General features: G+C 38.9%; 2 protein-coding genes across 3 annotated transcripts in view; both read left to right on the top strand.

The window, feature by feature from the left end:
- Window positions 1-287: 287 nt before the first annotated feature.
- On the top strand, window positions 288-1497 carry cga (glycoprotein hormones, alpha polypeptide). Of its 2 annotated transcripts, none has more exons than XM_059521105.1 (4): window positions 288-390; window positions 553-648; window positions 730-917; window positions 1039-1497. In XM_059521105.1, exons 1-4 carry the CDS (start codon window positions 339-341, stop codon window positions 1111-1113), a joined length of 411 nt encoding a protein of 136 aa, XP_059377088.1. In that variant the 5' UTR covers window positions 288-338; the 3' UTR covers window positions 1114-1497. The 2 variants fall into 2 exon arrangements, with proteins under 2 accessions (XP_059377088.1, XP_059377089.1); XM_059521106.1 differs by having other exon boundaries at window positions 366-390; window positions 534-648; window positions 1039-1496.
- A 911-nt stretch (window positions 1498-2408) lies between these two features.
- znf292a (zinc finger protein 292a) overlaps window positions 2409-26516 on the top strand; it is a 45594-nt gene continuing 21486 nt past the window's right edge. Inside the window, exons 1-3 of the mRNA XM_059520837.1 lie at window positions 2409-2557; window positions 3209-3363; window positions 25395-25473. Coding sequence (XP_059376820.1) covers window positions 2423-2557; window positions 3209-3363; window positions 25395-25473 — 369 coding nt within the window. The 5' untranslated portion in view covers window positions 2409-2422. The remainder of the gene's footprint in view (window positions 2558-3208; window positions 3364-25394; window positions 25474-26516) is intronic.

The following is a 26516-nucleotide window of genomic DNA, read 5'->3' as shown; positions in this document are numbered from 1 at the left end:
GATTAAGGACAGTATTAATTACAGGTTAATTAATGTGTCAGTAAATCATGTAACAATCTGAAGGTTTGAATGAAAAGAAAACAGCTGAACAATTTTTTTTCTGTAAAAACTGGTTGGGTTTTTTTCCAGTCAACAATGTAAATGATGAAATTTAGATATCTCAAAGACAAAATGATTGTTGATGTAGTTGAAACTACATTACATATTCAGTCCTCCGAACATCATTTACCTAATGGATTACAAGGTCAGCAAGGGAACAGTCACACACTTGGTCAGGCACACACACACACACACACAACAAGACAGACGTAAGCAAGGTATAAAAGGTAGCTAGGTACATGATTCTGAGAAGACAGATCGATCACATCTCGCAGGAAGTCAAGAACAAAGGTGATTTTTTTTTAAATGAAATATTTATGATCTTAAAGAATATATTTAAAATGTTAAAATGTAGCAATACAAAACTATGGTCTGTGTGTGTACATTTAATGTAATAGTGCAGTTGTGTAGCCTAATGTATGTACACTTTTTAGCTTTTCTCTTCTGTTATAGCCATCATGTTTTGGACAAGATATGCTGGAGCAAGTATATTATTGCTATTGATGCTTATTCATCTTGGACAACTTTATCCAAGAAATGATATGAACTGTAAGTTGCTAACCAATGACAAAATTTTGATACTTCATATGGAACCATTTCCTTTACTATTATATTTTTATTTTATACAAGTTGGATGTGAGGAGTGCAAACTCAAGGAGAACAACATTTTCTCAAAACCTGGAGCTCCTGTCTATCAGTGTATGGGATGCTGTTTTTCTAGGGCTTATCCCACACCCCTGAGGTCCAAGAAAACCATGCTTGTTCCAAAAAATATCACATCAGAAGCTACATGCTGTGTAGCCAAAGAAGTTAAACGGGTAAAATGTGCATTAATAACTGCTATTGCTGTAATATTATGTTTCATTACATTTGTATATATTTTACTATAGTACATTTTACTCAGTATATAACAAATATTGTTTTTGTTTTTATTTGTAGGTGCTTGTCAATGATGTAAGACTAGTGAACCACACAGACTGCCACTGCAGCACCTGCTACCATCATAAGTCTTAAAAAAAAAAAAAAAAAACCTTGTGACATTCAAGATTTGCTCGTGTTTGCCTAAAACTAGTTATATTCCCATCTACTGGTCATTTTATGCCACTTATTAGAGTTTTGTTAGCTGTCCATATTAACTTTTCTACCATAAAAATGTATCTGTAAATTGTCAATGCTGGGTGTCTTTTCCAAAAGGTTGCCATCATTATTGCAACCAACATTATAAAGCACATAATGTGATATTTTATCCTTAATAAAATGCAAGAAAAAATTACTGCACTATTAGTTTAAGCCCTGTTTTCCTGGTAATTGCTTACTTATTTTGTCATCTTATCCATATATTAAATGAAAAATATGATTGCTTGTGACATGCTTTGCTTCTTCTTTTCTCCATCACTTTTATTCTAGCTTTGTATTGAGTGTGTGATTGAAATTCCTACATACAAGTTTCAAAATTGTGTTTTCGCACTAAAACCTTAGAAGAACCATTTTGGGAGAGGAATTTTCAGTGAATGGTTCTTACAAAGGACCTTTTTTTTTGTTGTTGATGTTGTTTTTCTCAGTGTAAAGAACATTTTAATCAAAACCCATGAAAAAGACTTGAACCTGAAGAACCTGATGCCATAATGGAACATTCCACGTATGCTGAGAGAAACTCAAATATGGTTTGTGATGTCCTGTCATGGTAAAAGATTAACCAGTGCAACAGGACCACCAACCACACAATAACAACACCTAATGATCAACACATTTAGCCTAAATAAGAAACCATATCATTGTGTACTTTTTTGTCGTTTCATTTTCATTGTTCTTATCAAAACTGTAAATGTGTATGTCTGTAATTTATTGTTACCAATGCAATGCCAGGCCAATAAAGCCACTTGAATCTTAATAAGACGAAGACACAGAGCAAAAACAATGTTATCTTGAGGTGATTGAAACGATAGTTGAGTTTTTTTTTCATTTCCTTTAGTTAGTAATTTCGGTGAAAAGAGACACCCGCATAAACGTCTTCGCCATTGCTGGGACAGGGTGCGATGCGAAATTTCGAATGCTACTATGATGAAAGGTCATGTTAAATATTAATTATGGTGCTTTCATGTACTTCATAGCAGTTACTATAGTGACTGCTTCACAATCATAAATATTAAATATGTCTTGTAGACGTCGCTTGCTGTCATGCAGATTTTCTCTTGAATATTAATTAGGTTGTGCTGACGTTGCTCGGTAACCCTCTAATAGCGAATGCACGGGCCATGAATATGTGGATCAGGCCTTGACCGTAGTAGTTTGAGATATTTGGGCTGGTGTGAATGCAGCGAAGATGGCGGAGGAGGAGGGCAGTGCGACTGAGGTTGTGGCCCTCAGACACAAATTTCAGGATCTCATCTCTGCATTAAAAAGGAGCTCCGAATCGACGCTAGATGCCTCCTATAGTTTTTGTCAGGATTTTTGTCAAGTACGACTTTATTCATGCGTTTTAATCTATCAGTCTTTGTTCGTGGACGATATTGCATGTTTGCATCGCTGCACCAACGATAACAAAACTAACAATAATTATACAGTCATTCATAAATGTGATGGGTAAAACAAAGAAAGCTGTGTGATGGAGAGATGAAGCATGGTTGTCTTTTAAAGTCATTAAATCTTACAGTCATGCCTTTTGTTTGTATGGTATGGTCACAGCTCCTGATGGCTAACACGTTAGCTTATTGTAGCAGCAGCCTGTACTTTTACTCAGAAAAAATAAATATGTATGTTATATATCATGATATAACCGTTATCTATATAAAAACTTAGCAGATGTAACTTAAAGATACAGGGTTTTAATTGTCTCTTTTATTGAAGAAAACTGCTGTTTTCAGATCATTATTTATCAGTTTGTGACAAAATTCTTTGACTAGCAGATTAAATAATCATGTTAGGATCCTATCAATGTATGATTTTAATATTTTTAATTGCATATATAAAAAAAATCACTGCTGTTTTGTCAGATCTAGCTTGTTCCATATTTCATTATCACTGACTGTTACATCCCTTTGTTTGAAATAGCTTTCATGGGAATGGGAATGGGCATGACCATTCATTTTTGGCTCTTTTTTTCATGCAGGTTTTGATGCATCATGGATGTCAGTGGAGACCTGATGAAGATCCGCATCCTCTTTTGGAGATGTATACATTAGCTATAACGTGTTGTGCTGAGGCAAGCCCGTTCCTCAGCCCTGAATGTGAACATGTCACAGATGTTCTGGAGAAGTTGTCATGGTGACTATATTTTTCATTAGTATTCTCTCTATTGATAAATTACAATAGCTTTGCATGCATGTTCTTTCTCTTGGGGTTATTTATTTATTTTATTTTAGTTTTTGTATCACTTGAACTGAATATAAGTTAACTTTAAGTAACTTAATTTACTTGTTATCCAGTATGAAAATTTCTTAAATAATGTATCAATCTAAACTGTTATATATGGTATAACATGGTATAATACATGTTAAAATGTGTTGGACACACACTGAAATCAAGTTTTATGCCAAAAAACAACAAAAAGTAGCAGGACTATTGGGGGGGGGGGATCACCAGAGGCCCCACGATACAATATTATCCTGATACTTGTGTCACGATGTAATATTATTGCAATATATTGCAATATTCTGCAATATATTGCAATTGATTACCTTTTTCCAACTTCAAATTATGTCTGCAAATGAAAACTTTGGCAACATCTGTTTTAACTAAAAAGTAACATCTCTCAGTTTGTTTTTCTCACTTCAATTTTATTGTTGCAGTCCAAAAAGGGATTATCAAGCAGACAAACTGACAAACACTTTCATGAAAACCTGTCATAAATGTTATGCACCTTTTAAACTCAACTATTTCTATTACAGTCTAGTCTAGTCAACCTTAATTAAATGTAAACAGGTGTGCAATGCTGTGCTACTACATGTATTTTGGACAATGCAACTTGAAAAGTTAGTAGAACACACAAGCTGCTCAGCTCATGTTCATCTTCAATTCTCTCTTCACAGCAGTTCAGTCAGTGTACTGTTTGGGTAAATTAATTACTTTGGGTTATTGGTTGATTTAGACTCATAGGGAGTGTAAAAAAAAGGAAATAACTGAAGTTATTTGTTGATTATTTCTTCCTGGAGACACAGACCGTTTCAAAGGATTCAGTCCGATTTGGTTGACTGGTTTACTAAGAAGAACCGGTTTAATGCAATGATTCGTTCGCGAACCGGACATCACTAGTACACAACGCGAAATGCAGTTTGATTGCTGAATGGGGATGACAGACAGCCGCAGCGGAAAGAAGAGTTCTGGTGAACTTGAATTTAATGACTTAAATATTAATCTGTACCTCACACTGAACAATGGAACAGCTCAAGAACATTTGATATATAGTGCACTTAAAACGTTTTGGTGCTTTATAAAGTTTTTGTGCCTTTCGTGGGGCTCAGCAATAACACAAAATAGTATACGCATAATATCAGATTTAGATCGGTCTAGTCTGACCGATACCTGATCCACAGAAAATGCCAGTATCGGAGCAGATACCGATCCCATGTATCGGATTGATGCATCCCTAATTTAAAATATAAAACACGTGCATATACTTTTTTTTTCTGATGCATAAACTCAGAAAGGGGTTTTAAATTGTTAACATTTTCTGAGAATTTATATTTCAAGTTTTTACTGCAAATGTCACGTCCATAATGCTGTAATTGTTGACGTGTTTTAAGCCTTGCCAATTTAAACATTCAAAATAGTTTAAAGCATTCAAGCGGAAGACACAGAAAAACTCTATTGAGAGTTCAGTGCGCACATGGAGAGCTGCACAAACTCCAAACCGAGCTCTTCTTCGCTTCCTCCCATGCCAGAACAAATTTATACACCTTGCCAGTTAAAACAAACAAGCACAAAAAGACATGAAAAGCTTAATTCAGCACCCGCACGCTGTTCAGCATGTACAGTGTGCATGCAGAGGGTGTGTCTACAGCCCTCTTCTTGCTCTTGAAATGACAAATACATACAAAATTGTCATTCTCTAAAAAATGGTCGGTTATGTCTTAAGTGAAAGTAAACTGTTGCGAAATAAATTGAATGTGTATCATATTGAATGTATTATCTCTTAAAATGACCGCGCCTAATTTACTAGCTGCTGTCAGTGTCCTTAATGTTAATCTAAGAAATTAAATAGGAGAAAATCACTCTCTGCTCTTTACTGAATTACTTTGTAGTTTAAAAAAAAAAAGTCTATATTTAATTTATGCAGTAAAGTTTTTGCAATGCTATTTACATTTGATTATTCAGTTTCTGTACCTTGACACTAACAAGCTTGAAAAAACTTAAATGTTTTAATTTGTATATTTGTTTACTTGGGCCCACTGGTAAAACCTGCTCCGGAGCCCCGCAAATCCCAGCTACGGCCCTGTACACCAATCGGTCTGCTTCAACACACAGCTGCTGCTGCCACCTTATGACAATAGATTTAAACTTCAAATTAGGTAGTCTGTCATCGATGACAGTAGCCATGAATAATAAATATCTTTATTACAAATATTCTGGCCCACCCCTAGTAAAAATTTTGCGTCTGCATTAGACCTATTTATGATTAAAAAAAAAAAAAAAAAAAATTGTGTATATATATATATATATATACACCATGCAGCAAACCTTTTTAAATATCTTCATAAATTACTGAAAATAATTTATCTGATTATATTAATGTGTCAAAATTCTTAATGGTCGGTTAACCGGTTAAAATGAACATCCCTAAATAGGACAAAAAACTACAATACATAAGAAACTCTACATACATTGTGTAAACTAATAAGTATTCACTGTGTTAATTATAACTATCTAGACAGATAGGTATAATTAACACATGTATTATTTATAGTAGGGCTCCACAATTCATCTAAATTAAATCGCAAAGGCAATAAATCGCAGAAGCTGCGATTGTCGTGCGTATCTTTCAGTGAGGCAACAGTTCTGTGATCAGTAGTAAATCTCCATCTGAATGCCAGAGGGAGCGCTCTCGCACTGAAAATCCAAATATGCCAAAGAAGAAATCCAGGAAATGCCTATCGCTACAGCTGAATAAACAGAAGTTTTAACTGCTTTCGTTGATTCAACAAGACCTAAACACACGACTACGGCAATATATGGTTTATCTTTTTCTTATTATAATGTTCATCATAATAAAGCAGGGCTCGCAAAATCACGAGCCCTACATTCTTGGGCTGTTTTCTATTCGGGCTACAAAAATTTATCACCACCCTGCACAATCTTGAACAGTGATATAAAATTCCTTCCTTGACTTGTGTTGTTCACTAGCTTGTAGGGGTTAAATATAATGTTTAGCCGATATTATCGGCCAGTATGAGCCTGTCGCCGATATGTATCGGTATCTGCAAATATGCCTCCGATATTAATATTTTTTAACAGAACATATCGCTAGAATTTGCACTTTCACACTGCCAGTGATTATCCGGAACACGTGCATCCGTTCACACAACCCATAAAGGTCCAGTAAAGACACGTGACATCAGGGCGTGACGTGTAATATACGAGTCGAAAACACTAGGCACATTAACTTTCACTTAAACTGGCGAACGATCTCAGATTCAGCGCGGAAAGTGAGGAACTAACTGATATCTGCTTCATTACAGTTTTCACATATTTTTTCATTGCAAACCTTGATCTGCCTTCAAAACAACTGGTAAAAGAGTCGCGCGAAAATGTGCGTCATTACTATGACATGGCATTAGTTCTGGCTTTTGTTCACACAGCGCTCGTTCCGGGACTGAAGCCGGCAATGTTACTAGGAATTCAAGCACTTTTCAAAGACTTTCAAACATTTCACACAACTATTTCTAGATGATCCAGTTTGAATGTTAGTTTTAATGGGATTTTTAACTTTGTGGTAGGGATGTTCATTTTGCTTATTTTTCCTTATTGACGCTCGTTAACCGTTTATTAACCGTTAACAAACAAGAATATTTTAGAAAGGATACTAACATTAATTTTACATGCGCAAAAAGAATCAAACAACAGAACATGAAGATACACATGTATCACATCACTCACCTGCAGCGCTTCTGCGAGCGGAGAAAACATAATATATATATATATATATATATATATATATATATATATATATATATATATATATATATATATATATATATATATATATAAAATGAATAAATAGGCCTATACGAGAAATATATTTTTACTTAAGTAATAAATTAAGAAAATGTTTGGTTTTGGTTCATTTTGGTGCTGCGCAAAAGGAAACCAGACAGCAGGAAGCAGCATCCATTTTTCTTTAGGGTTATTTTACACACAAAGATTAGTTTTTATTGTGAATGTACAAAAAAATTAAGGCAAATAGGGCTGCAACAAACGATTATTTTCTAATGATTATTAGAATGATTAATCGACTAATCAGCGATTATTTAACTGATTAATCAAAAGAATTTGATTGATTATTCAGCTGTTGCAATTAGTTAAAATACTGTTATACATAACACATAAATAAAAGCTAGTCTAATCACTTCAGCTTTGGGAAATAATATTATGTACTTACAATTATTATACAATTAATTTATACAAATAAATATATTTGACAAACAAAATGAGATGACAGAAACCTTCTTATTTACCATTTAATTACTATATGAAAATTAACTGAATGACAAATCATTCTGCCTAACATCTCCTTTCGTAAGTAATATTGATAAGAAACAAAATAAAGGTAAGTGATTAGATATTTTATTTTCGGATAAAAATTGTATTTACAATATACACTACCAGTCAAACATTTTTGAACAGTAACATTGTTTTTAAAGAAATGTCTTCTGCTCATCAAGCCTGCATGTATTGGATACAAAGTACAGCAAAAACAGTAAAATTTTGAAAGATTTTTTACTATTTAAAATAACAGTTTTTTTATTTGAATATATTTTAAACTGTAATTTATTCCTGTGATTTCAAGGATGAATTTTCAGCATCATTACTCCAGTCACATGATCCTTCAGAAATCATTCTAAAATACTGATTTGCTGCTCCAAATACATTTATCATTATGATGATTATTATGATGATGATGATTATTATTATTATGTTGAAAACAGCTGAATATAATTTTTTCAGTTTTTTTTTGATGAATAGAAAGTTCAGAAGATCAGCATTTATCTGAAATAGAAATCTTTGTAACATTATAAATGTCTTTGTCAATTTAAAGCATCCTTGCTAAATAGAAGTATTAATTTCTACAATAACCCCTCCTCGAATAAATTTTTTTTAATAAAAAATGATATTGACTCCAAGTTCTGATATTTATTGATGATTTATATTCATCAAAGAATCCTGAAAATATTTAAATATTGATAATAATAATAATAATAATAATAATAAATGTTTCTTGAGCAACAAATAAGCATATTAGAATGATTTCTGAAGCATCATGTGACACTGAAGATCAGAGAAAATTCAGCTTTGATCATAATATAATAAATTATAAGAATATCATAAGAATAAATTAAATTTTAAAATATTTTCAAATATAAAGCAGTTATTTTAAATCGTAAAAATATTGCACAATATTACTGCTTTTGCTGTATTTTGGATCAAATAAATGCAGGCTTGGTGAGCAGAAGAGACTTCTTTAAAAAAAAAAAAACAAAACAAAGAATCTTAATGTTACCATTCAAAAACCTCTCTTAAAATACCTTACTGGATTATGATAATCACAACAGTCCTGAGCTAGATTAAGCTTTGATCTCTGCAAACCAAACTATCACTTTAATCAAATATTTAATAATAATGTTTAATACCATAAAGCTGCTTGATTTAAGGTATTGCATAGACGTGACGTGAATGCTTTACTGAGCTCGTGCAAACATCCTTATCAGTGTAATAAGATATATTTTTAACTGCTGCTTTCACACTGCTGTGATTTTTTTTTGTTTTTGTTAATGGTGTTGTTGCTGTTTATTTCGTTATTGAGAGGAAAGCGCTCGTCATATATTTTCATATCCAAAAGCCATTCATTTTGGCTCGGGTGCGTTTCTCTGAATTGCATCAAGGAGGGCTGAATTACAGTCTTGCGCTACAGCACCAAACTGGTCAAAGCGCATTATTGCAGGCTCTGAATTAGGTCAAATTAAATCAAACTATTCGACAACAAAAATATTTGTCGACAATTTTTTAATGGCAACATTGTCGATAATGTCGACTAATCGTTTCAGCCCTAAAGGCAAACCATTTACAATTCTGATTATCTTCATGACTAAAAGGAGTAGTTGCTTCCACTATTAGAAGGAAAAAATTCAAGTGATTGCTGGCGCCACATGCGAGCACACAGTTAAGCTTTGCTACCTTGACAATGTAGCCTATTCATTATCATAATAAAATACAGTCAGTAAAACATATGGAAACCTTTTTAAAAATTTTGATAAATTACTGAGAATAAATGACTTTTTAACCCTCTGGAGTCTCATTTGTGCTTTGTTCAGTTTCTTATACACATCTAAATGGCTAAAGTCTAATCTCACTGTAATCAGCAGAAACTGGGCTGTTGAGAGTGAAGAGTTGTAGTCATAGCACAGAGCCCCTCCCCTCAATATCACAGTCTCCCCCATGTTGGCAGGACACCGGCAGCAAAACATAATTGTTTATGTGTGTTGTTAACTCGGTAGTAGAGGAGGTTCTCGCAATTCTGCACTGTTTTACCATGCCTGGAAGTTACTGCTGCGTTAAAAACTGCCTCACACAATACATATGGAACACATAGGAACAATGGAATACAGTTTTTTTTAAGTTACACCAAGCGTAAAACAGCGGTATTTTGGAGAAGCTCTCAGGCATCCAAAATATCGACCCATACGAGCTCCCTGCAGCGGAATGGCACAGAGACCTGGACCATACATCCACGCACAGATATGGACATTGTGAATTATCTTGTTTTTGATGTACGTTACTACACAATGCAGGAGTTTTAAAGTTTTAAAGTCTTTGGAAAGTTACGAGGCTTTCTGCTGTGGTTGGGTCCATCTACAAGCCTCCAGGTGGTGAAAACAGTGTTGTACTGGCCAAGGTAAGTTTATTCACATGCATTTTAGCGTGTTGTAATTACATTGCATTTAGCAGACACTTCTTGACCAAAATGACAAAGTAACTTAAATAACTGCGACTGTTTCGTAAACACTAGATTATAACGAGATGTTCAATGTACACAAACGTTTCCAACATGTTTTGATGAAGACTAAAGCTGTGTATGTTTAGTTATAATTTGATTTTAGCCCAATGACACATATTGTACCAGGTTTTTGTGTTGGGGGCTGCAAAGTGGACAAACCAGTTCTGGGTTGGCTAGGGTAGTTAATGTGTGATTGCAAGATGTAAATGTCATGATTAGATTAAAGCCATTTAACAGCGTGAATGCAAGGTGACTTACATCGTAAACAATATAATTCACAATGTCCATATACTGTATGTGCATGGAGGTAAATGGTCCAGGTCTCTGTGCCGCTGCAGGGAGCTTCTCCAAACACCGCTGTTTTGTGCTTGGTGTGAGCTTGTTCCTGTAAGGTCCCATTTCTTTCGCCTTTTAATTTCCGAGAATTGCGATACTTTTGAAGTATCAGTGCACCGTGCAACCATAGACTCCTCACTCTCAATAATATGAGAGTGAATATATTCATTGTCATGCTGAGAAAATAGCCAATAATGCATGTAATGAGCGGAGGGTAGCATCCTCTGTTTCAAGATTTTGTATTACATCACACAGAAGTGTGTAAATTCATTCCAGCATTGATAAAGCACAACTCCCTCACACCTTCAGCACTCATTCATCTCTACATACTCCTCTAGCATACTCCTCTATACTCCTCTAGCAACACCAGAACATTTTGGATGCTTTGGTATCCGAAATTATTGACTTGGTCTCTTAAAACCAGAGTATGGATTCCCAGAAATATTTTTTTTGTAAATATGGGCATAGAAAGAGGTTAAATGATTTTATTTTGCTTTTGCTTACAGTAGGTAATTCTACTGGTGATAACAGCCATGCATGTCACTTCTGCAGGCTGCGTCATACTCTGTGAGATAGTGTCACTCTTTTCATAGCTCTTAGATACTTGCATGTAATTTCTCCTGCTCTTTTTTTCTAGCAAAAATTTACTAATCACTAAATGAAAACTTAAAGTGAAGACCTTAGTTTTTCAGGAGCCTTATCACAAGTCCATTGTTTTTGAATGTGGGTGCTACTTCAACCCTCTACCGACACCTTGGCAACTGAATCTCCATTGGCTAGTATTTTTTTTAGTTTACTCCCCAGACAGGTATAGGAAAAATAGAACAAGGAATATCGTTTACATGTAACACGTAAAAAACGACTCACCAAAACGATGGTGAGTCGTGCGCGATGCACTAGAGTTTAAGGAACATCAAATGCAGGTGCGCTGCACATCCATTGAGGTGAACTGAAAAATAGCACCGATTGTTTGACTGAGAGTGTACTGTAACTCAGAAGCGCTCAATCAAGAGTGGCCGGTGAGTGAAAATATATGTGCTAAACTTATACTTAGCCTCCAACTCACACACTGGCGAGTAAAATCTGTGAATTGATTAGCCATTGGCTAATATAAGACATCATTTAGTCGCCCAGAGTGAAGATTTAGTCGCATATGCGAGTGATTTATTTGCAATGAAGAGATTGTACTTCTGCAATATTTTCACACTTAAAACAGTAATTTGGTACTCCTCTTGTACTTGTATTGTCCTCTTTTATACTAAGAAATAAGTCACCTGGCAGTTTTCTCCCAAATGGTTCCTTTGCTACCAGCATATAGTCTGAGTATGATTAAGTGGGCTATATTACACTTTTAATTGCCAGGAAATTACTTGTCTTTAAAAGTTTTTGGTTCAATATACTTACATGTTGATCGAAAATAGCCTTAAACCCAGGGCTTGAAAACGAAAAAAAAAAATTCAATCGGTTCACTCAGAGCAGAATCGATATTTTAAAGTTTCTGGTCTGCGTTCCTCTGATATTATTACCGTTCCGCAGTGGTGGACGAAGTACACAAATCAAGTACTTGAGTAAAAGTACAGATACATATAATAAAATATTACTCCAGTAAGAGTAAAGTACTCCTTTTTCAATTTTACTCAAGTGAAAGTACAAAAATACTCCAAAATAACCACTATATGGAGTCAAGATATATTTTTGTTGTTGATATGGACTACGCTGATGAGAGTGATGTTAACTGTGAAAGCTTACACTGTGATGTACATGAGAGAAAACAGAGATGACCATCTGATTTTCACCAGTAAGAACAAAGTATTTTAAAGTTTGTTGTTTTACAGAACATCACAGCTAGGCATATATATGACATGATAATAAGGCCTGAAGTTAGGAAGAACATTTTAAAGGAAAATATAATTATATTTTTATAATAATTTTTTCAGGGGCGTAGATTATACTTATAAGTGTGTTCGGATAGAGGTTTTCAAGAGCTGGTGTGAATAAATATAGATTTAAACTCAAAGATACGGGATAGTCGGCACATGATTTGATATTTTATTCGGACCCAGAATACAGCGAGATGAACATCACAGAGCGCTGAACTCTCCTGCAGTGTGTGTTTCATTTATACTCGAAGCCAGAGGGCGCTCTCACGCAGAAAGTCATATCAGGAAATTCCTAATATGGGCAAAAGCATCCAGCTATCGCTGTATGAAAACAGTTTTTAAACAGAAAAAAAAGGCCAGAAACTTTTGGAAACACAAAGATATTAAACATACGATTGCAACAATATATGGTTTTTCAAGTCATCTTCAGCAGGTGATAAATAAAGTATGAACAATGCAGTGCTAATTGACAAAAACATTTTGTACGTAGTATATAAACAAATCATTATTATTTGTTATTGTCCAGCAGTTATAGATTTCTAAGCCAATTAAAAGTTAGAAATTTGAGAAAATTTTACTTTTGATCAATTTAAAGTGAAGTGACGTGACATACAGCCAAGTATGGTGACCCATACTCAGAATTCTTGCTCTGTTTTTAACCCATCCAAAGTGCACACACACAGCAGTGAACACACACACACCGAGAACACACACCCGGAGCAATGGGCATCATTTATGCTGCGGCACCTGGGGAGCAGTTGGGGGGCTCGGTGTCTTGCTCAAGAGAACCTTAGTCATGGTGTTGCCGGCCTGAGACTCGAACCCACAAAAGAGTCCTTGCTAAGTAGAAGTGTTAATTTCTATAATTTATTTTCCAAAAAACTAAAATTATATTGACTGTAAGCTTTTGAATGATATAGTGTACAATGTTGCAAAAGCTTTTTATTTCACATAAATGCTAATTTTTGGATCCTTATATTCATCAAAGAATACTGAAAAAAATACTCAGGTTTTAAATATTGATAATCAGCAAATCAGCATATTAGAATGATTTCTGAAGGATGTGACACTAAAGACTGGAGTAATGATGCTGAAAATACAGCTTTGATCACAGGAATAAATTACATTTTAAAATACATTCAAATAGGGAAAAAATGTATATATATATATATAATTTCTGTCCCCCTCACTTCTGAAAAGATGGCTACGCCCCTGGATTTTTTCCTTCTCAAACCATGTCTGTGGTGTAAAAACACCCCTGGCCAAACGGGGTCCATCTCTTCCCACTTTGATAATTACTGTAGTTACCATGTTCTGAACATCACATCCTTTCTTTTCTCCTCAGATGTAATATATATATATATATATATATATATATATATATATATATATATATATATATATATAGGTGGTTGAATAAAAATATTTGGACATTATTTATAAAAGTTACCTCAACTTAGCACCAGCAAGCTTTTTAGCTAGATAGTTAGCATCAGCTAACAATATTTACTTATTTTCAGTATGGTTATGAATAAACATTCATGTCTGTCTACTCGTCTAGTTAATCCAAATGTTAACTGTTGATAAACAATATAAAAACAGACGTCACATAGGACATGGACGGTAGCATTTTAATAAAACTGTTAATATTACGTGATGAACGTGCATGAGTTATTGTATTTAATCTGTGTACTTTTCATGTTTGTTTTTTTATTTATTTATTTATTTTTTTTTTTACATAAAAATTTATGTGTCTGCATCGTCTGCACTCGAGCATTTCAGTGGGCTTAAATAGATCACTCTTTACAACGGATTTAGTTCCCAAACAACTGACAATTTTGACCTAGATATGATTTTCAGTTACAATAATTAATCCTAAATTTCGACATTAGTAACTTACTTTTAGTAAAATCAGACGAACGCGCACTCACAAGATCTCCCGGTTCTTACTTCTGTAGACTGGCACTATACGGTTCATTTGAATCAGTGAGTGGTCGACTCCAGAACAGCTGCAATCCATAGACAGTAGGCTGCAATCGGATCATTCTAATTCGTTAACGAATCGTTTGGTGCGATTTGCGATCCGATTTAAGTTTATTTTGAAAAGACTCAGTTTGTTCATGATGAATCAGACACCGCTTCTGCGTGTCGGAGAATGTGATATATTATAGGGAGTAACGATATGTTTTATGAAATGTAGTGAAGTTAAAAGTACGATTTTATGCTTTGGAATGTAGTGAAGTAAAAGTAAAAGTTACTCAAAATAAAACTACTCCAGTAAAGTACAGATACTTGAAAAATGTACTTAAGTACAGTAACGAAGTAAAGCTACTCCGTTACTGTCCACCACTGCCGTTCCGAAACCGGTTCAGGTGGAAGAAATATCGGTTAATAACGCTATTTTTTTTAAAACAATATTATTTGCCTAATAATAATATAATAATAATAAAGTATAGCGTTTTCTTTACTCGAAAAGAGATCTAACGCTTAGTCACAGCCAATAGGCTACAGCATCATCATCTCTACATTTTGGCCAAATGTAAGCTACTTAAAAATAATAATAATAAAAAAAAATCTATCAACACTTTAAAGACAAAGTATTTTTAAGATATTTAAAAATGTTTGCTGCATTCAAAGAAAAAAAAAACATAAGATTTGGTTTTGAGAGTAAAAGAAAAGAAAAAAAAAGTTGCGGCTCACGTCGCATTTTATTAGCCCTATTATTTCCAAAATAATTAAGGCTAAAATGCCTGTAGTCTAAAGCAATATGTTTAAAAACATTATAGAAGCAGTTAGTTTAGGCTATAAAAACGTCAATCCAAAAACAAATTAATCTAAGGTGAAGCTGATGCCTACCTCTCTCTTTCGGCACGAATCCAAATTTTTCCATGTTCCCGACGTATCTGGATGCTATTTAATATAAAGAATATAGAATAATAGTAAATGAATAATAAGTAACGCTGTATATGCATCCGAAAGTTGGACTCCAAATTTCATTCTAAGAATTATTTTGAGGTTAATATAGCAAATGAAAACTGTTCAGTTTCCGGGAAATTTGAGAAGCTCCGCTAGGCTATTTTAGTTCCCCTCACTCCACAACAAAATAATTTCAATTAACAGTATTTAGAAAAGAACAAGAATAAAAATATAAGAAGCTATAGCAATATTAACGACAAAATAAAACTAATTAATTTAGGCTAAAATGAAACTGAAACTCTCATTCAACACAAAATCAAAGTTTCCGTATTCACGATGTATTTGAATGACAAATGATTATACAAAATAGCCTAGTGTTTATTATAGCCTGATGTTTGTAAACATTTTGTGTCTGCATTGTCTATTTCTGAATGAAATATTTTTTTCCTCTCTAAAAAACGTATAGGCTATACAAGTTTTCTCTCTCTCTCTCTCTCATATATATATATATATATATATATATATATATATATATATATTAGGGGTGTAACGGTACGTGTATTCGTACCGGACCGTTTTGGTACAGGGCATTCGGTACGGTGTACGTGTGTACCGAATGCAATATTTTGTTTTGCGGAACATATTGTGACGAAGAGGCTGAGGCAGTCGGATACATCTGCAGTATTTTATTAACACAGGTAAGCCAGCAGAGATAGACAGTCACACAACTCAAGGAGACCAGGCAAGGCCAGTATAAATTACACTAAACAGCACACAGATAAGGGCAATCCAAGAATCGTAACTCAAACAGGCGTGGGTCAAAGGGCTGGCAGCTTAGGTTCACAAACGAGATAGAGTCCAAGTCAAAATCACAAGAACAAACACGAGAAACAAGTTAGAGGCAGAGTATGGGTAAATCAAGACTTCACAAATGAACGATCAGCAGAACAGTCCAGATAAAGGGGAGCTGAGGGTACACAGGTGATAATCATGCAATGATAACGAGATTAATCAGGAGATAATGAGCAGAGGAGGGTAATAGGAAAAGCAGTCCTAATACGCAGGAGAGAGGGATCTGGTGAAACCAGGAGGAGGCGTTGTCGAGCATTCCGTGACAGAGCCCCCCCCCCTGCGAGCGGCTCCGAAAGCGAGGACCTGGCCGACGACGGGGTCTACCACGGGGTCTTGGAGCAGGTCGATCTGGGTGGTCTCGGTGAAAAGCAGCAGTTAATGTGGGATCCAGGATGTCCTGAGACCTGACCCAGGAACGCTCCTCGGGACCGTACCCCTCCCAGTCGATAAGGTACTGCAACGCCCCACCGTGACGTCTGGAGTCCAGGACCTCTCGCACCCGGAAAGCCTCCGCGCCATCCACCTCAATGGGGGGAGTCTGCACAGGAGCGACCTCCTCCCGGCTCCTCTCTCTCCTGGGGGCGACAGCGGGTCTGAAAAGGGACACATGAAATGTGGGTGAGATCCTGTAGTGAGCAGGGAGAGCCAAACGAAAAGAAACAGGTGTTATTTGACGCAGAATCTTAAATGGCCCGACGAAACGAGGAGATAGCTTCTTGCTCGGGAACTTGAGACGGAGATCTCATGCAGAGAGCCACACCCACTGGCCGGGTCGGTAACTGGGACCCCCATGCCTCCTCCGATCTGCCTGATGCTGGTACCGGCGAATGGCGCGCTGCAAGTGAACGTGAGCAGCATCCCAGGTGGCCTCGCTGCGCCGGAGCCATGCATCTACTGCTGGGAGGTCGGATGGCTCCCCGGCCCACGGGAAGAGAGGAGGCTGGAAACCTAAAACACATTGAAAAGGTGTTAGACCAGTGGCAGGCTTTAACAGGGAATTCTGGGCATACTCCGTCCAAGCCAGAAAGCGACTCCAGTCCTGCTGATTCTGGTGGCAGTAAGTTCTCAGAAATTGAATCAAATCCTGGTTTAGACGTTCAGCCTGCCCATTGGACTGGGGATGGTAACCAGATGTTAAACTGACATTGATATTGAGTTTGGAACACAACTCTCTCCAGACACGGGAGGTAAACTGGGACCCGCGGTCAGTGACAATGTCCTCGGGCAGACCAAAGAGACGGAACACTTGGTTGAGAAGAGCCTCGGCTGTCTGTAAGGCCGTGGGTGGGCCAGTCAGGGGTATAAAACGGCAGGACTTAGAGAAGCGGTCCACCACGGAGAAGATGGTCGTAAACCCCTGGGATGGAGGCAGATCCGTAACAAAATCCACTGCGATGTGCGACCAGGGACGCTGTGGTACAGGAAGAGGTTGTAATAATCCAGCAGGTTTGAGATGGGAGGATTTCACAGTGTTACAAATGGAGCATTGATGAATAAACTGTATGACATCAGACCGGAGGGAAACCCACCAAAAGCGATTGGAAACCAACTGTATGGTGGCCGCGATACCAGGATGACCCGCGCTAGGGGTGCAGTGAACCCACTGAAGCACACGGTGGCGGAGCCCGGACGGAACAAAGAGCCGGTCAGCGGGACATTCTGGCGGAGCGGGATGATTACTTAGAGACGCCGTGATCTCAGAGATTATGTCCCACTGGACAGGAGCCACGATTAGTGCAGGGGGAATCATGGGTTCAGGCTTGGATTCTTCACTGGGACCATCAAACTGTCGGGACAGGGCGTCCGCTTTGCCGTTCTGGGAGCCCGGCCTGTAGGTGATCTTAAAATCGAATCTTGAAAAGAACAGAGACCAGCGAGCCTGGCGAGCATTCAGACGCTTAGCTGACCTAATGTACTCCAGATTCCTGTGATCAGTGAGCACTGTAAAAGGCTGACGCGCTCCCTCCAGCCAGTGCCTCCACTCCTCAAAGGCGGTCTTCATGGCCAAGAGTTCGCGATCACCCACGTCATAATTGCGTTCTGCAGAGTTGAGCTTGCGAGAGTAGAAGGCACACGGGAACATTTTCGCAGGGTTACCATACCGCTGAGACAGCACAGCCCCCACTCCTGTGTTAGATGCATCCACTTCAATGATAAACTCCCTCCCGGGATCCGGGTGATGGAGAATAGGAGCAGAAGTGAATCTCTCCTTGAGCTGAGCAAAGGCCGCCGCACTATCCGCTGTCCACTTAAAATATTTACCCCCTCCTCGAAGCAGGGATGTGAGGGGAGATGCAATCACACTGAAGTTGCGGATGAATCTGCGGTAAAAGTTGGCGAAGCCCAAAAAGCATTGCAGCTCCTTAACAGAGGAAGGTTGTGGCCACTTCACCACGGCTTTGACCTTGCTGTCATCCATCAAAACTCCGTCCGCACTGATAATATAGCCCAGAAAGGAGATACGTGTCTGATGGAACTCGCACTTGGCGAGCATGGCATAGAGCTGGTTATCAATCAGGCGCTTGAGGACCGCACAAACATCTTGGACATGCTCCTCAAGGGAATCAGAATAAATCAAAATGTCATCAATGTAGACAATAACTCTCTGATGTAACATGTCCCGGAAAATTTCATTTATAAAGGGTTGAAAAACTGAAGGACTGTTAGACAGGCCAAAAGGCATTACCCGATATTCGTAGTGCCCGGATGTAGTAGAAAATGCAGTTTTCCACTCGTCACCACTGCGTATGCGAATCAGGTTGTATGCGTTCCTTAAGTCCAGCTTGGTAAAGTAGCGGGCAGTACGAAGCATCTCCAGGGCTGCTGGGACTAACGGGAGAGGATAGCGGTACTTCACTGTCACTTCATTAAGACCACGATAGTCGATGCACGGCCGATGACCCCCATCCATCTTCTTAACGAAAAAGAATCCGGCGGAAGCAGGGGATGTAGAGGTAGTAATGAAACCTTTAGCCAGCTGTTCGTCAATGTACGCCCTCATGGCCTCCGTTTCAGGTTGTGACAGCAAGTAAACTCTTCCGCGTGGAGGTACAGCCCCAGGCACAAGCTCAATGGCACAGTCGCCAGTACGGTGAGCCGGAAGATGAGAGGCCTCGGTCTCGCTGAAAGCCAGAGCTAGATCATGGTATTCGGGGGGAATCCTCAGAAAATCCACTCCATTGAGAGAAGCGCTGTGGAGTTCAGAACCTGGGACAGCAGCCATACAGTTGATCTGACAGAATGCGGACCACCGAGATATTTCTCCGTCTGACCAGGAAATCTGGGGGTTATGTCTCTCTAGCCACGGAAGCCCCAAGATTATAGGATGCCCAGGCGAGTGAATCGTGAAGAATTGGATAATTTCAGAATGCTGTGTCCCGAAGCTGAGCGTGAGGGGTTGCGTGGTGTATTGCACCTCTCCAGACCCCAGGGGGCGTCCATCCAGTGCTTCCGCGGTCACACCAGACTCACATGCGAGGAGAGAAACATGATGAGTTTTGGCAAATGCAAGGTCGATAAAATTTCCAGCAGCTCCCGAATCAATCAAGGCTTTTACGTATAAAGTTTGTCTGTTAAATTTCAAAGAACTATCCACAGAAAATAATTTAGAAGAGTGATTTGAACTCACCGCAGCAGAATTCTTGAGCGCTGGATTAACCGGACAGGTAGCTCTCAGATGTCCCGCCTCTCCGCAGTACATGCAGAGATGATTACGGCGTCTCCTCTCCCGCTCCGCCGTAGAGAGGCGTGTGTAACCAATCTGCATGGGCTCCCGACTCCGTGCTGGGGGAAGCACACTCAAAGAAACTGGACCTGAGAGGTGGGTGTCGGGAGCGAATCAAGTTGTCGAGGCGAATGGCAAGCTCCATAATTTGATTCAAGGATTTACCGTCGTCGCGGCACGCCAGCTCTCCCTGGAGGTCCGAGTTGAGTCCCTTGCGATACAGGAGCTTCAGAGGTTCCTCCTCCCATCCAGCTTGAGCTGCGAGGGTCCGAAAAGAGAGCGTGTAATCTGCTGCGGTAGAATTACCCTGGCGTAACGTGAGCAGTAGTTCTCCTGGATCCTTTCCTCCCGCTGAATGTTCAAACACCTCTCTAAATTGGGTTAGAAACTCATCATAAGAGGGGAAAGAGAGCTGACCTCCATACCAGAGTGCAGTAGCCCATTCCAAAGCTCGGCCGGTGAGTAGGGAGCATATGAAGGAAACGCGGCTCTCATCCGTGGAGTAGGACTGTGTCTGCTGGTTAAAATACAAGCTGCACTGCAACAAAAATCCCTTACAGGCAGAAGGTGAGCCATCAAACTTCTCAGGAAGGGATAATTTAGGCTGGTTAGTAGTGTTACTGACGGCAGGTGTAACGGGAGCAGGTGCAGCGGGACTCGGAGCTTGATTCTCAGCCGTGCTCGGCGAGGATAGGGCTCGGACAGATCTCACGAGCTCCTCGGTGAGAGCTGTTAATTTGACCAGCTGTTGCTGATGGGCGGCCAGCACATTAGCTTGAGAGGATACCTTAGAGGCCAGTCGATGGAAATCTGCTGGATCCTGTTTTGGTGAAGTCTTCTGTGACGAAGAGGCTGAGGCGGTCGGATCCATCTGCAGTATTTTATTAACACAGGTGAGCCAGCAGAGATAGACAGTCATACAACTCAAGGAGACCAGGCAAGGCCAGTATAAATTACACTAGACAGCACACAGATAAGGGCAATCCAAGAATCGTAACTCAAACAGGCGTGGGTCAAAGGGCTGGCAGCTTAGGTTCACAAACGAGATAGAGTCCAAGTCAAAATCACAAGAACAAACACGAGAAACAAGTTAGAGGCAGAGTATGGGTAAATCAAGACTTCACAAATGAACGATCAGCAGAACAGTCCAGATAAAGGGGAGCTGAGGGTACACAGGTGATAATCATGCAATGATAACGAGATTAATCAGGAGATAATGAGCAGAGGAGGGTAATAGGAAAAGCAGTCCTAATACGCAGGAGAGAGAGATCTGGTGAAACCAGGAGGAGGCGTTGTCGAGCATTCCGTGACACATATACAGTCGTGGCCAAAAGTTTTGAGAATTACATAAATATTGGAAATTGGAAAAGTTGCTGCTTAAGTTTTTATAATAGCAATTTGCATATACTCCCGAATGTTATAAAGAGTGATCAGATGAATTGCATAGTCCTTCTTTGTCATGAAAATTAACTTAATCCCCAAAAAACCTTTCCACTGCATTTCATTGCTGTCATTAAAGGACCTGCTGAGATCATTTCAGTAATCGTCTTGTTAACTCAGGTGAGAATGTTGACGAGCACAAGGCTGGAGATCATTATGTCAGGCTGATTGGGTTAGAATGGCAGACTTGACATGTTAAAAGGAGGGTGATGCTTGAAATCATATTTCTTCCATTGTTAACCATGGTGACCTGCAAAGAAACGCGTGCAGCCATCATTGCGTTGCATAAAAATGGCTTCACAGGCAAGGATATTGTGGCTACTAAGATTGCAACCTAAATCAACAATTTATAGGATCATCAAGAACTTCAAGGAAAGAGGTTCAATTCTTGTAAAGAAGGCTTCAGGGCGTCCAAGAAAGTCCAGCAAGCACCAGGATCATCTCCTAAAGAGGATTAGCTGCGGGATCGGAGTGCCACCAGTGCAGAGCTTGCTCAGGAATGGCAGCAGGCAGGTGTGAGCGCATCTGCACGCACAGTGAGGCGAAGACTTTTGGAAGATGGCCTGGTGTCAAGAAGGGCAGCAAAGAAGCCACTTCTCTCCAAAAAAAAACATCAGGGACAGATTAATCTTCTGCAGAAAGTATAGTGAATGGACTGCTGAGGACTGGGGCAAAGTCATATACTCCGATGAAGCCCCTTTCCGATTGTTTGGGGCATCTGGAAAAAGGCTTGTCCGGAGAAGAAAAGGTGAGCGCTACCATCAGTCCTGTGTCATGCCAACAGTAAAGCATCCTGACACCATTCATGTGTGGGGTTGCTTCTCATCCAAGAAAGTGGGCTCACTCACAATTGTGCCCAAAAACACAGCCATGAATAAAGAATGGTACCAAAACACCCTCCAACAGCAACTTCTTCCATCAATCCAACAACAGTTTGGTGAAGAACAATGCATTTTCCAGCACGATGGAGCACCGTGCCATAAGGCAAAAGTGATAACTAAGTGACTCGGGGACCAGAATGTTGAAATTTTGGGTCCATGGCCTGGAAACTCCCCAGATCTTAATCCCATTGAGAACTTGTGGTCAATCCTCAAGAGGCGGATGGACAAACAAAAACCCACTAATTCTGACAAACTCCAAGAAGTGATTATGAAAGAATGTAATTGTCGATAAAAGCCTTTGAAACATATGAAGTGCTTGTAATTATATTTCAATACATCACAGAAACAACTGAAACAAAGATCTAAAAGCAGTTTAGCAGCAAACTTTTTGAAAACTAATATATATGTAATTCTCAAAACTTTTGGCCATGACTGTACATTTTCGTGTTTCCAAACGAACATATTAAGTGGTGGAAGTCTTTGCGTTCAGCGCAAATCCTGCCCTGCAGCTGATTCTAAGGCCGGTAACACACTGGCTGCGTGGCGTTTCTGCTGTGACGGCTGCTTCGCGTTTTCTGTGTCTTTACACACCAGAATGGTGCCTGACGCGGTGCTGCTACTGTAGGTGACATAGAGGGAGACCGCCGACAGACCAGGATCTTGTCTTCACGACAACAATATCTATACTTCATGTTGAGCATAAATATAAAGCCTACTGATAAAGGACACCGTCAACAGTATTGATGGCAAAATAGACTATGTTTGACAGGTGCAATATGCCAGTGTGTCACCGGCCTAATGTTTTCAAAAGGCATCACGCGAGTGTGAACATCACTACAACTAGGAAAAAAAAGATTGTAATTCAAACGCAGCTCCTCTCGGCATTTAAACAGACCTTTGCTCTTAATTCCGATCGGGCCAACGCAATAACGAAATCTGAGCAGGTCTAAAAACTGAAACTGTTGATGCTACACTTTACACTTTGGAAAAGTTATATATAGTTTTTAAATATGAGCAGGCCTACAAGCTGGGATTGGTAATGCTGCACTGTAATCATAGTTATTTATTTATATTTTTCATTATATTTTATTATATGATATTGGTTTGAGACTGAGAGTATTTTATTTAGTGGAGAACTTTGCAGCAGTATTTTATTTCTTATTCTTTTATATATATTTTATTAAAAAGTATTTAAAAAAAATACAAATTATAAACGCCGCCCGGTGGACGGCGACGGCTCCTCCGGTTTTGGGCAGCCGGCAGGAGTCCCCTGTTCCCTGCTCCTCCCCGTCCAGGCGGACGGCAGCAGGCTCCGGCTCTCTGGCGAACAGCGCCGACTCCTCCACTCCCTCACGGACGGCAGCCGCCCCTCCAGATAGCGGGCGGTCGGCAGCGAGCTCGCCCGTCCCCGGCAACTCGCTCCAGCCCACCGCCTCGAGCGTCCATGGCGGCATCCTCCTCGCCTACTCTGTGGCACCACGGATTCCCCACAGCGGCGAGGGATCTTCAGCAGCGCGTCCCTCCTTCTCCCGGGCTTCGGCACCACTGTAATGATTTACAACCTTCGTATTCATCCGGAAGAAGGAGGCGGGAACCGGCGGACAATCAAATAACACTTTAATCCAAAATAAACACAAAACAGCGCACCAGCCCCTCACGGACGACTGGTGCGCACCAAAATAAAACCAAAACCTAAAATAATGCCCAGGCCTGGTCCTCTCTCGTCCTTCACTGTCGTCGCTCCAGTTTTATATCCTTCCATCTCCTACGTGGGACTCGAGAACGGCAGTGGGTCGCAGGTGTCACTGATTTGCCCAATCATTGCCGGCCTCCCTCCTTGTTCCCACGTCCCTCGGCCCCGCCCCACTCGCCACAGTGACGAAATTGGTTAGAGCATCTATCTGTGCATGATGATGTACAATGCCACCGGCGAGCGGAGCTTCTAAATGTTGGGAATGATCAAAGGAGAGCTGCGGTCCTCAGTTGGGCAGGAAAGGCATGCTGGTGCTTGAGTGTCGAATGCACATGCACCAACGGCGAGAAAAAAAAGCCCCTTTTTGCGCTGAATCATCAGGCCTAATTTGGTCTTAAACCGGCCCTGAAGGCGGTTCATTGTCATTGAGAGTCTCCTATGATGAGTTCACAGCTAAGCGGACATTTCACTCGCTGGCTTCAGCGTCATATTTGCATATGCCGTAGTCTACTGGAATTCTGATTGGTTGGCAGCAAATTTCAAATATCAAATGGAACGATAAAATAACGTTATTAACGGGTTATCGGCCTTTTCAAATTTTCGATTCTGTTCGAAAGTATAAAATTTGATTTCGTTTCTGTTTCTGGTTCTGTTCCTGTCAAAATTTCATTCGTTTCCGGTTTTCGTTTTCGTTCCTTGAACCGGTTCGGAGCCCTGCTTAAACCTATACACTTTTTTTATATAGTAATTTTCAGGAGGGCATACTCGTTTTTGCAACACAAAATTTTATCACTTTGATAAGAAAATCTTATTTTGCCAAATAATTTTGGCATCCTTCTTTGGTAATTGATCAAGCAGACTTGTTAGAGCATTGTATCTCCAAAGAACCCCAACATATTTTCTTAGTAAAGTTTTAGAGGGGGTGTACTAATTTATGCTGTGCATTGTACCCTAGTAGTTTTTTTTTGTGCAATTTAAGCATGTGACTATTTTTGGTCGGAAGGGGGAGCTACTATGAGTGTAGTTGTTAGTTGTTTTTTTTTTTTATTATGTTTTATGACGTCTAAAATGAAAGTTGATAAATGTATTTTATAAATATTTAGTAAATATCAATTCTCATTATGTCATTCTTTATTGTTTTAAATATGTTATCCAGCTGTGCAGCAGTTCTAGTTCAAAATGCTGCAGAGCTGCAGTTCTCTGGGGTGCAACAATGTATATACCTTAATGTCCATATTTGCTTACAGATTTTTTTCACTATTTAATTATATAGTGGCATGCTATGCTGTTCACTAAATAAAAAAATAGCCATTTTTAAATACAATGTAAGTAAATGTACTCATTCTATGTTCTTGTTTCTTCTTAGGAGCTGTCTGAATCTTCTGTTGTCATTCTCTGAGCAAATCCCTGGTGCCTTATGGGAAGAGTTTCAGTCTTCTGTCAAGGTCAGAGACAATACTTAATTGCATGTTTTTATTACAATAAAGGTAACATGCAGCATATGGGGAAGTAATAGATGGACCTAGATCATTAAACTATGAAGCAGAATGATACAATTAACCATATAAGCTTCATATAAGAATATCATTTGATAAAGGATCAGCTTTATTAACCGTTGAATCGCACTTGTCACACAATAACAATTTTTTTTTAGAAGAGCTATAAAGAAAACTTGGGTAAGAGGTCAAAATAAAAAATATGTATAAGATAGCTTGGTTAAGGGATTTATGAGTTTACAAAACACTGAAAACTATAATATGTTTTATTCATATAGTAAACAGAATCATATACACATACTGTACATTTATATGTGCGTACAAACAAATATTGTGTGCCATGATTATAAAGAAGCGATGTGATTATAAAAATAGCACTGTTTGTTAGGGCTGGATGATTAATTTAAACTGAAATTCAGAACCTCTAACTGACAGAATTTTCCCATGTCTGTTATTTGTTTTTGTTTTTTAATCCTACTAAAAGGATAGTTCACCCAAAAATGAAAATTTGATGTTTATCTGCTTTACCCCAGGGCATCCAAGATGTAGGTGACTTTGTTTCTTCGTAACACAAACTGAGATTTTTAACTGAAACTGTTGCAGTTTTTCAGTCTTATAATGTAAGTGGATGGGAATCACGGTTAAAACATACAATAAAACAAAAAAAAAAAACATACACCAACAAAACCAAATTTCACAAACCCTGCGGTTCGTGATGATACATTGATGTGTAAAGACAAAACAATCGGTCTGTGCAAGAAACTGAACAGTATTTATATCATTTTTTACCTCTGATTCATGCAATGTGCAAACTGTTCGAACTCTCCTAAGCGCATCCTCCTGAGCGCGTTCTCAAGCAGGCACGTGAGGAGGCTTCCTCTTATTGCTTTACGGCAGATCGCAGATTTATAAGTGCATTACCATGGGTGTGTCAGTGGTCCACTGGACGGTGACGGGTCGGTGCAGCGTTGGGCAAGTGACGTAACCGGTGT

The sequence above is a fragment of the Carassius carassius genome, chromosome 32 (genome assembly GCF_963082965.1).
Source record: "Carassius carassius chromosome 32, fCarCar2.1, whole genome shotgun sequence".
Lineage (NCBI taxonomy): Eukaryota > Metazoa > Chordata > Actinopteri > Cypriniformes > Cyprinidae > Carassius > Carassius carassius.
This window is presented reverse-complemented; position numbering and strand designations above follow the sequence as displayed.

Bases quoted from the DNA above. Each gene is read 5' to 3' on its own strand.
- cga (XM_059521105.1), top strand. From the start codon at position 339: ATGATTCTGAGAAGACAGATCGATCACATCTCGCAGGAAGTCAAGAAC. The intron at 649-729 runs GTAAGTTGCTAA...ATTTTATACAAG, and splicing joins TCCAAGAAATGATATGAACT to TTGGATGTGAGGAGTGCAAA. The intron at 918-1,038 runs GTAAAATGTGCA...TTTTATTTGTAG, and splicing joins TAGCCAAAGAAGTTAAACGG to GTGCTTGTCAATGATGTAAG.